At 40.0% G+C, this 12,025-nt stretch overlaps 1 protein-coding gene across 1 annotated transcript in view; it reads left to right on the forward strand.

Moving 5' to 3' along the window:
• The window catches only part of LOC135880147 (endoplasmic reticulum aminopeptidase 2-like), a 32,689-nt gene continuing 20,664 nt past the window's right edge, over window positions 1-12,025 (forward strand). The window contains exons 1-6 of the mRNA XM_065406300.1: window positions 1-66; window positions 2,691-3,326; window positions 5,479-5,617; window positions 6,487-6,621; window positions 8,529-8,649; window positions 10,747-10,901. Of these exons, the coding sequence (XP_065262372.1) occupies window positions 2,830-3,326; window positions 5,479-5,617; window positions 6,487-6,621; window positions 8,529-8,649; window positions 10,747-10,901 (1,047 nt within the window). The 5' untranslated portion in view covers window positions 1-66; window positions 2,691-2,829. The remainder of the gene's footprint in view (window positions 67-2,690; window positions 3,327-5,478; window positions 5,618-6,486; window positions 6,622-8,528; window positions 8,650-10,746; window positions 10,902-12,025) is intronic.

The following is a 12,025-nucleotide window of genomic DNA, read 5'->3' on the forward strand; positions in this document are numbered from 1 at the left end:
CTGAAAAGAAACTGAAAATAAAAGGACAATTCTGCCTTCTGTACGGTTAAAGAAAGAGACGAGACGGTAACGTACTGTAGCACCTGTTTGCTTGTTTTATTTATGTTCTGTATTTTATTTTTACTGGATTTTCAAAAAATACATACCTAACAGTGCATGTATGTATATATATATATATATATATAATTATAATAAAAATAATTGAATAAGAGAACCTTTTATGTTATCCTAGGCCTCTCTTACTGGGTTAAGAAAGATTAAAACAATCAGACACTGAGGGTGAAATTCACTCTGTGCAGAGGGCCAGCAGAAGGCCTATGCAACTCTTAAATCATATTTCAAAGACTAGGCCCTGATTCAGCAAGGCACAAAACCTTCTGATTAACTTTAAACATGAGCATTCCCTAGAATGTGTGAGGGCCTGAGCTAGAGCCTTAAGTGAGATTTTAGTGGTGTGTAAGCCTTCTGCAAGGGGGAGAGGGAGGCGGGAAATCCAGACTAAGATCTTAGAGCCAGCAAACAGTGTTTGGCACATATAGCAAATACTTAAGGGGAGGCAATAGACCATCACATTTACCATAGTTCTTTATTAATCGATAAAGGCAATTTGGAGATTTTCCATTCACCATTAAATCTTGGGAATTACTGTAGCTTTGTTTTTTTCCTGATGCTAACTTGTAACTATTTGCAAAACGGCTTTCAGAAATGAATGAATTTAAAATGTGAGTTGAAACTGTGAAAAATAATAATACATATGTAAAACTGGAGATATCTTTATTCACTCAGCTTCACATTAAAATAACTTTTGCAAGCAAAAGTACAAAACATAATTTCAATAGTTTTACTTTTATCATTCTGGAAAACAAATTAAAAACAGCCAGGTACTGAGGCTTAAAAGTGGGGCCCTGATGATTTGTAACCAACAGACAATGTTTAACTGAATTGGTTGCAGATTTTTAGTGTGGGTCATTGGTGCACAGTTTGATTGGTATTCTGTCCTCTGGGCATTTTAAGTACAATTTGTGCTTCTAAGAGTGATTTTGCAGTTTTGAGCCTTCAATTTTATCTAACCTATATATCTTGTATTTATAAATATAAATAAGGCTAAGATTTTGTCATGGATATTATTAGTAAAAGACACGGACAGGTCATGAGCAATAAAGAAAAATTAACAGAAGCCCGTGACCTATCCCTGACTTTTACTAAAATTATCCTTGACAAAATGGGGCACTCAGCTGTGGGGTCCCCACACCACCTGCAGAGGTTGGGCAGCTACGGGGGCCGCTCCCAGCTCTGGGGGCCCCCACTGCCTGTAGGGATTCAAAGCTTCAGGGTCCCCCAGCTCGGAGCTCCAGGGTACCCACAGTGCCCATGGCGGCTCAGAGCTCTGGGGTACCCCACCCTCCGTGGCAGCTGGGAGCTCCGGGGAGCCCCCACCACCCACATTGGCCAGGAGCTATGGGGGGCCTCTGCTGCCTGTGGCATCCAGGAGCTGCGGCCCCGCTGCCCGCAGCGGCTGGCAGCTCCAGGGGGCTACCGGCTCCAGTGTCCACGGGGAACTGTGGAGTCCCCCTGCTGCAGCGGGCGGTGGGGAGATCCTGCAGATCCCAGCTGACGGCTGAATTCACGGAGGTCGCAGGAAGTCACAGATTCCGTGACTTCCACGACCTCCATGAAAAAATTGTAGCCTTAATTATAAAGTATCTTAAATCAAATCACAGGTTTCTTTGACCAAGTGTCTTTGACTCTTCTCTTTAGCTGAGCTCCATACCAGAGCTGTTAGCCAGACGTGTGTCTGAGTTGCACAGCTCTTAAAATTTCTTCCGTGGTTGACTGACATTCATTCAGGCAGAAAAATGTCTGCACCCAAGCTAGGGCATCACAGCATCATTTGCAGGGGTCCTGATCTCTGACATTTGGCTCTCTGTTGCTGCTGAAATGCACAGCCTGGTCTGTGGCACTGGGTCCTCTGGTACTGAATTTGGGTTGTTTTGAAGGGCCCTACTTGGTTTCTCAGGGCTGCTTGCTGCATCTTCATTTTCATGGCTGCTGAGGGGATGCTAAATCTTTTCTTCATCCAAGCTCACAATTGGAGGAACCCAACATTTCTTATTTTAATCTTGCATTGTTTAAACACAGGTAAGGCAGTGCTAAATACAGAAGCAAAAACAAAGCAGGAAGAGCCAAACAGACTTTTAAAGAATTATTGGGGTTTTTTCCCCCTCCGTTGCACAAAAAATTCATTCACAATAAAGGCTTGTTTTTCAAAAATGAACATATACTGCTAGCATGATTGCAATCAGGTTTTTAAGCTTGCAAGTAGCCTGCTGTACATTTCAGTCCACAACCAGCCCAAATACCTTGCACTCTCACATAGCTGTGATAAATATACATACAGTTGCACACACTTCTGAGTATCACAGTTTTTGAAAATCAACCCTTAATGATGCCTTCACCCGAACATGGAACAAAATACTTAAAAACATGGGTCTGGATCCTGCAATCAGATCCATGCTGGCAGACCCCTATACCAGCATGGATTAGATTGCATGATTGGGTCCGTGATGGGTAAAATCCCTACTAATTGGCAGAGCAATGTTAACACATTTTTAAAATAAGTCAGCTTCTGTCCCAAATAACTTGATTGTACATATATAGAGTGCTCATATTGGTCCTTTTCTGCCTTTCAGGATAAGCAGTCAAGAAATTCTCTGCTAGACAGAAGATATGCATTTTTGTTTTTTTGTTTTTGATTGTTAGAATAAAATGTTGAAGTAGCTAAAATACCAAATCCTATAAACAATTACAACATTTCAGTGGCCAGTGGCAATGCTATTGCTATTACACATTTTGAACTTTGTTGGAATTAATTATGCCCTCAATGGAGAAAGAAGCATTGAAAACACATCTTTTCCTATAGCAACAAATGGACAGCCATTTCCGTGGAATAAATTAAGGCTCCCTGGTTGGATCCTCCCAGTCCATTATGACCTTCTAATTCACCCGAATCTGACTTCATTAATATTCATGGGATCTGTGAAGATTGAAGTCACTGTGGTACATGAAACTAGCACCATAGTCTTACATAGCAAACATCTGGAAATCACCAGTGTAGCTATTGAGGAGGAAAATGGAAAGACCCAAGCAGATTTAAAACAAATGAAAGTTTTGGAATACCCGCCCCATGAGCAAATTGCCTTTCTATATGCTGAACCATTGCTGGTGGATAAGAAGTATTTCCTCTCTATAAACTATATTGCCAATCTTTCAGACGGTTTCTATGGCTTTTATAAAAGTACTTACAAAACTAAGGATGGTCAAACAAGGTAAGTAAAGGCTACAAAAGACTTCATACCATATTGTTATATTGATCTTCTCAATATAAAGCTCTTGTACTTTAAACTGGAGAAAATAATGCTATAATAGTTTAATAACATGCTGACTTTTTATCTCTAAGGGTTTTATTTTGTTTGCTGTACATTAATACTGCTATTGTTGTATTCCACTCTCTTCATGTAATAACGTCTCCCATACCATAATTGTTGGTTTGTATTGTTGCTGTAGTTTTTTCTTTTCTGACTTTATGAAAAAGATTAACAATATGTAATATTCTTAATTTTTTTCATGAAGTCAGAAAAGAAAAAATACAGCAACAGTATAAACCAACAATTATTCTAAAGCTCTATTTAAATAGAAACTATAAGAACTGATTACTATATCAACCTCAATTAATACACTTTTAGGGTAAAATACTACTCCATTCTGTACAGTGAATATGTTGTCTAGAGTGTAGATTTCAATTTCATAATCTGATCTTGATTCTAGTGTGAGATTTGCAGTGGCATCAATGGAAATTTCAGTCAGCTGTCAAGAATCACTGAGAGGCAATTAATTAAAGTCAATGGGGCTTAAGCTCTTAAATCACTTAGACGCTTTTAAAAATTTTACTCTTTATAGATAAGGGTGCAAACATCTTCATAAACTTTTCAGGGGGGGGGGACAGTCTTCCACTATGCGCTTGTATAAGCATCTCGGAGTTACCAATGTCTGTCAGAGTTTATAAGTCATTCCTAATTAATTGTTCCAAAGGAGTGAACAGAATAAGAGAATCTTCACTTTTCTTATACTTCTGTAATTATATGTTTTATGCCGTAGTTTGTCACCATTTTGGTCCCAGGATATGAGAGGGACTAGGTGGGTGAGGTAATATCTTTTATTGGATCAATACATTTATTGGAGCAATTTCTGTTAGGGCCCTACCAAATTCAGAGTCCATTTTGGTCAATCTCACGGTCATAGGATTTAAAAAATCATAAATTTCATGATTTCAGCTATTTAAATCTGAAATTTCACGGTGTTGTAATTGTCGGAGTCCTGACCCAAAAAGGAGCTGTGGGTGTGTGTCACAAGATTATTGTAGAGGGGGTTGTGGTACTGCTACCCTTACTTCTGCGCAGCTGTTGGCAGCAGCACTGCCTTCAGAGCTGGGCAGCTGGAGACCGGCGGCTTATGGCCCGGAGCCCAGCTCTGAAGGCAGAGCCGCCACCAGCAGCAGCGCAGAAGTAAGGCTGGTATGGTATGATATTGCCACCCTTACTTCTGCACTGCTGCTGGCAGGACACTGCCTTCAGAGCTGGGTGCCTGACCAACAGCCGCCGCTCTCCAGCCGCCCAGCTCTGAAGGCAGTGCAGAAGTAAGGGTGGCAATACCGTGACCCCCCTAAAATAACCTTGCAACACTCTTGCAACGCCCTTTTGGGTCAGGACCCCCAATTTGAGAAACGCTGGTCTCCCCCGTGAAATCTGTATAGTATAGGGTAAAAGCACACACACAAAAACAGATTTCACAGAGGGAGACCAGATTTCACAGTCTGTGATGAGTTTTTCTTGGCCATGAATTTGGTAGGGCCCTATTTACTGAACCAACTTCTATCGGTGAGATAAAGACATTACCTCACCCACCTAGTCTCTTTAATCAGATTACATGTTGTTCTGAAGAATCAAAAATCGCTTCAGTGGCAGCATGGATACATAGTTAAGATCTCTCTCTATTATGACTTAACCATTTTGTAACTTTGCTAGGGGACAATTGTATTGTGACCTGGTATCTGGATTTTGTCATGGTCAGAGAACCTAGTTACAATACAGTTTTCCCCTGATCCAGTTACAACAAATGACAGGATTCTCAAAGGTATATGGGTGCCTAACTCCCATTGAAATCAATGGGAAAATATTTGAAACCAATGGGAGTTAGGTGCCTAAATACTATTGAGGATCTGGGCCATTGTGCCTCAAGGACAGCACCCACTAAGTGCCTAGAAAAGTCTCTATGGCTACCTTACTGTTTAGATTTCCTTTATCCAAGCAATTTTACTTATAGGCTATCAAGTGAATGTCGAATGAGTTTTGGTTTAGTAATTTACCTTGGTAAAGAAAAACACTTTTCTTGAAAATTCTGCTACTTGCTTTGTCCTTTCAGATTGTTGGCTTCTACTCATTTTGAACCTACTTCAGCCCGCATGGCATTCCCATGTTTTGACGAACCATCCTTTAAGGCAAATTATACAATAAAGATTCGGAGGGATGGGCAACATAGTGCACTATCTAATATGCCAAAGGTGATTTTTTTCAGTCGTATCCTCAAGTGCTTTGCACCCATGTATGTGTTTTCTTCCTTTCTTTGGTGGTTGCTATTCATGTGTTTATATGAGACCAAATAAGGTGGGCCTGTGGTTTCCTTATATAATGCAAAGAGTTGTTTTGTCCCTTGTTTTTACATTGTCCATAATAGGAGAATAAGGGGGTACATAGAACTAATTCAAAGAAATAATTCTTCATGCAGCATCAGCTTGAGGAATTCACTGCTGTAGACTGTCAGAGGCAGATACAGTGGAAGGGTAATTTTGTGACCTCTTTAGCAGCATCTATAATTATACATGCTAAAATAACAGTAATCAAATCTCATGGCCTATGTTATTCAAGAGGTCAGAATAGATGGCCTTAAAATCTGAATGTATGAATCACGCTTCAGGGCATAAACTGATTACTAACGGGGACAGGAAGGAATTTAGCAAAGCAGGAAGGAATATTGCAAAAAAAAATTATCTGCCTTCCTCTGAAATATTAGGTATGGACTATCGTCACAGGCAGAATACTTTGACTTGATGAACCAATAGTCTGATCATCCGGTATGGCAAATCCTATATTATTATTCTGTCCTATATTAAAAATAAAAAATATCTGAGCTGATAATTGGTCCTTTAGTCACCAGTTCTAATTATTCTATCCTTCAGCTGCAGGAAGGTTAGGCAGGTAATCTACCCCATCTCCCAGTGCTTGCCTAAGTTCCCTCTTAACTTTCCCATTGGATAATATATGTTGAAGAGTTTTACAAAGAACAATGGCAGTTTTATTGAAAAATGAAATGCATCTACATACTAGAAGTAGAACTGAGTATATGTGGTCTGTCTCAATTCATGTTTTCTAGGTAAAGACTCTAAAGCTAGACAACAACCTGTTTGAAGATCACTTTGCAGAGAGTGTAAAAATGAGTACCTACTTGGTAGCATTTATAGTTAGTGATTTCCAGTCAGTCAGTCGTACAACTTCATCTGGAATTAAGGTAGGTTTTAAAGATGATTATATATTCAGTTGAGAAACCATCCATTTCCCTTCCTTCCATGGCCAGCATAGATCACCCAAACTTAACAATTGGACTTGCTTTCAGAACCTGTGCTCTTTACTTGGCTAAAAGGGTCAGCAATGTGCAATGCAAATCAAGTAACTTTTACCTTCCAACAGTTTGGGCATGCTGCCTACACAATGGTACTAGCCGTTGTTGAACTTTTAGGAATCAAATCTAGGGTTTGCCCAACTAAAATAACGAACAGGCCACATCAAACACTTGCCAGCTATACTGAAGATGTAGAAAGTGGATAAGAAGGTATGAAGTGTTGGTTATTTATTGGTGTGTTCTCAGTGCAGCATATTTTGCTCACGGGATCTGGACAGGTAGACATTTCTTCATCTTGCCATAGCAAGATGGCATAGGTGCAGATCCTCAAAGGTAGTTAGGTACCTAAATCCCAGTTTTAGGCACAACTGCAATCCATAAAACCACTGCTCACTGCCTCCTAACCCTGTATGTGCCTAAACTTACTCAGTTGCTTATATTTTCACTGTAAAAGTCCCCTAGATGCGGAAGTTTCTGCCTCTGGGCATGCACACTGCTATCTCGCTCTAAGCATCTGTATGTCTGTCTCCCGCCTAAGCCTTTGTGCGATGCATGAACCATTAAGGCTTTGTCTTCACTACCCGCCGATCGGTTTTTCGGGGATCAACTTACCGCGTCTAGTGAAGCCGCGGTAAAATCGATCCCTGATCGCTCTGCCGTCGACTCCGGAAATCCACCTCGGCAGGAGGCGGCAGCGGAGTCGGCGGCAGCGCGGCAGCGGTCGACTTTCCCGCGTCCTCACCGCTAGGTAAGCCGACCTAAAATACGCAACTTCAGCTACGGTATTCACGTAGCTGAAGTTGCGTATCTTAGGTCGGACCCCCGCTGCAGTGTAGACCTAGCCTAAGATAAGATAAGCAGAGGAGCACCCACCTCATCTGTGGGGCCCAATCTAGTAGGCATGCTACCAGATCAGGTCCCATTCAAAATCTGGCAAAGGAGGAGATGGTGCTGCCACCGCCCACATTATAACTTTTAGTCTAGTGGTTGGAGCACTCACCTGGGATGTGGGAGACCTGGGTTCATTTCCCTTCCACTCCCCAAGTGAGAGAGATGATTTGAACAGGGGTCTCCCACATCTCTCAGGAGAGTACTTCATCCACTGTGTTATGGGCTATTCTGATGTCAGGCTCCCTCAATCTCTCACTTTGGATAAATACTTAGTTACTGAAGCATTACTGGACCTCAGGTCTCCCACCTCCCAGGTGGGTTCCCTAATCATCAGGCTACAGCGTAATTCTCTCTCTCACCTAATGACTCTTTAACAACAAGGAGACCGGTAGCACCTTAAAGACTAACAGATTTATTTGGGCTTAAGCTTTCGTGAGTAAAAAACCTCACTTCTTCAGATGCATGGAGTGAAAGTTACAAATGCAGGCATTATAAATTACAGATGCAGGCCTTCCTGCAACCTGAACTTGGGTGCCTAGCTCTGTGAGAAGGGTGGGCTTAGAATACACCCCTTTCCTAGGCTCCCTGCCTAGTATATTGGCTTTTGTAAATAGCATTCTTTGGCACCTATTTCTCCCCATTTATTATACAGGGAACCTAAGCACCTAACTCAGGCTTTGTGTATTGCATTGTTGTTCCAGTGATTTTTCTAGGCGGCTAAAAGTTATTCATTGAAACATTGACAGTCACAATGCCTAATGCATTGTGGATCCAGCCCATAGTTCTTACTCTGCATTTTGCATTCTTAAACTAAATTCAGAGGAAGTGAAAAGCAACCAAACAACTGCTTCATTGTACTTTAAGCCATATTTCATGTATTTGTATATATTGTATTTATTCAACAGGTGTCAGTATATGTCACTCCAGAGAAACTGAATCAAGCTCATTATGCACTGGAAGCTGCCATAAAGATATTGCAATTCTATGAGCAATATTTTGGTATCTATTACCCTCTCCCAAAACAAGGTAATTTGCTGAAACTTATGCCTTAATGTTCAATAAAACTGGAGGTTCTAACATGGTAAGTAAATTTGAGCCAATTATTATTTATTTATTGTTACTTTTTATTTATAAAGTTTGGCGTAGCAGGGTACAATCCAGAATAATGAATAGCTGTGTCACTTCTGCTCTGTAACCTAGGGTGCCCTTTACAATGCCTTGCTGCTCACAAACAGATTCCAGCATGTAAGTCACTCCCAGTATGTCTATGTGAGTGCTGCAGCCAGCCAGCCACACCTTGGCTATTACCAGCCTTAGTTTACCACAGGGTGAACCCAATACACGCCCAGTCTTGGTTTTCCCCCCAGGGACGTATATCCCATACTTCCCAGCCCTCTCCTGGACAGTGCAAATATACTGAGTCCATTATTCCTTTAAGGAAATAATATGTGCACAACTTGTTGTCCTAAATGGAGTTACTCAGACATGTCAACTTGAACACCTTGGATCAGATAAAACAATAAAGCAAGTGTATTAGCTACGAAGAGAGAGATTTTAAGTGTATACAAGTAATGAGGCATAAAAATCAGACATGGTTACAAGAAAAATAATGATAGAACGCTTATTAATGCCTAACTTAATAAATTATATTCAAAGTAAAATTTTCTCACCACATACTTTCAGCAGCCTTGCTGACCAACTTCTGTAGGTCACGAACCCTCCCCCAGAGTCCAACACCTGCTTCCTTTGTCTCTTCAAGTACAGTGAATGCGGTAGGCAGTGAGAGAGAGAGAGAGAGAGAGAGAGAGAGAGAGGTGCCTTCGAGTATTTGTTCCTCCTTTTATAGTTTCAGTTCCTCTCTTAAAAACGTTTCCAGCTGAGAACCAGGAGCCAAAAAGAATATGTGGAAAAATATTCCCTGCTGTTTTTTTCACCTGTATGAACTTTGTCTTCCCTTCCTATTTGATTATTCTAACTTGCATTTAAGCAGTAAACAAGCAGAGCACGCATACCTTTGTTTAGAACAAACCTGTTTGCCAACTTATGTTTGGGCAGGGCTGTCAGGTTTGGAACATGTTAATAACATCATATGGGAGAATCTCATAACTTCACAAACAATGTCGCCTCACATATTTTATCAGGACCATACTGACCACCAAATTATGAGTTTTCAAATGGTACCTTACAAGGCATGTGTACAAAGATTATTACAATAGTGAGTAGGGTGTGAATACATGAGTGTGTTATGTCACATATAGCCTATATAAGTGCTTTGCTTAAAAAGTAGGAAAATGAGATCCCTGCCATGAAGATCTTGCAATCGAAATAAACATACAGAAAAATGAGGGAAGGCATACAGCAAAAGTAAAATATTCGAGCAGTGATGTATAACCTGCATCCTGTTAGTTCCAAAATTTCCCTAGCTTTTGTATATTTATTTATTTTATTTTATTTTATTAATTTATATATCTGAACCAGAGATATATAAATGTGGGAAGTGATTGCAAATGGTATTCTTAGGGCTAAACAATTATGAGGATCCTTGGGGGGGATGGTTTAGGATGCTTTGCCTAATTATCAATCTAGATATTTGGTTTGGTAAATTAGGGAATCCATTTTTTTTTAAAAGTGATAAACAGAAATAGTTACTTTACAGTGGCCAAATCCTCTTTTTACCACGCTCTTGGAAAGATTAACAATTACAGAATAGTCTCTTTGAGCAAGTCTTGCTTCTCTTGGCAGCATTTCTTCTTTGATAACATTAGAGAAATTATACAATACCAGGAAGATACTTCACTTTTGATCATTTTTGGTGGCAGGAGGCACTGTAAAGAGGTACTTCCTCTGTATGTGAAAGTTAGTTCCTGTAGCTATTGAAAACTGTAGACCATCAAAGCATTTCTGGTAGCTGGAAGAGATTTAAGTATGTGGTTGTCATGTTACCTATTCACATATGGCCTGATCAACTCCCATTGAAGTCAATAGAAGACTCCCACCAGTTTCAGCGGGACCTGAATCAAACCAATAGTGGAGACATTTTCATTTAGTATTTCCTCTACTAGACTTGAGCAATGATTCAAATGTCCCACATATCAATGTATATTAAGTTCAACTGTTTTTCAGATCTTGTTGCTGTCCCTGACTTTCAGTCAGGAGCCATGGAGAACTGGGGCCTGACCACATACAGAGAGACTTCTCTGCTTTATGATCCTGAGACTTCTTCAGCTTCTGACAAACTTTGGGTTACCATGGTGATAGGACATGAACTTGCTCATCAGGTAGTCTAGTTTGGATAGTCTATTGTGCATGTCCATCAGGACATGGAAGGATATATGTTATAGATATTAATCAAAACAGCATTTTTGTTTTTAAGTATTTCTGCTCTGAAAATTGGCTCTGTAAAAACTGCATTATGGATTCCATGTACATTGTCTCTAGTGTGCCAGTCATAAAATGGCCCCCATCACTAAAGCATCTAGGCATTTTACAAACATTAAACTATTCACACAGAACCCTTATAAGATAGGGGAAGTTTTATCGCTTCTTTTTTCTCTTAACAAATGGGGGACAGAGGTACACAGAAGTTAAGTGCCTGACTTTCAGAAGCACTCAGCACCCACACTCTGTTTGAAGTTATTGTGAAATTTGGATGTTCGGTGCTTAAAGTTGCTTGCCGAAGATCACATAAAAAGTCAGTCGCAGAGGTGGGAATTGAAGCTAGATCTCTTGAATCATCAGTTTGTTATATAACCACACAGACATTTTTCCTCTCTGAAATGATAATGTACATCAGTGAAGAGAATCCAGTTCTTAGCTATATTGGCTCTGCAATACTGATAGGTGTCAAAAGTTGTAAACCCTTATATTTGCCACTTTAGTAAACAACTATGATTCTGAACACAAGGAGCATGTATATTGAGTAAGAAGTTGCCATTTTTGAATACTTTGCAGAGTAGAACTGCATTTTAAGGAATTAATACCATGATTCATCAAGAGGCTTCAGATTAATTGATGACAGTATGGCAAAGCATTGACATTAAAAACTGATTTTCTATTGATTCATAAATTAGTCTGGTTTTGATTTATTAAGGACTAGTGTAGATTTCCAACTGTTAATTTCTATAGCAGATATAGAAATTAACTATTTGTTTGAGCTAGCACAGGGGTAGGCAACCTATGGCACAGGTGCCAAAGGTGGCACGCGAGCTGATTTTCAGTGGCACTCAGACTGCCCGGGTCCTGGCCACCGGTCCAGGGGGCTCTGCATTTTAATTTAATTTTAAATGAAGCTTCTTAAACATTTTAAAAACCTTATTTACTTTACATACAACAATAGTTTAGTTATATATTATAGACTTACAGAAAGAGACCTTCTAAAAACATTAAAATGTATTACTGGCAT

This window comes from Emys orbicularis, chromosome 6, assembly GCF_028017835.1.
Source record: "Emys orbicularis isolate rEmyOrb1 chromosome 6, rEmyOrb1.hap1, whole genome shotgun sequence".
In the NCBI taxonomy this organism is placed as follows: domain Eukaryota; kingdom Metazoa; phylum Chordata; order Testudines; family Emydidae; genus Emys; species Emys orbicularis.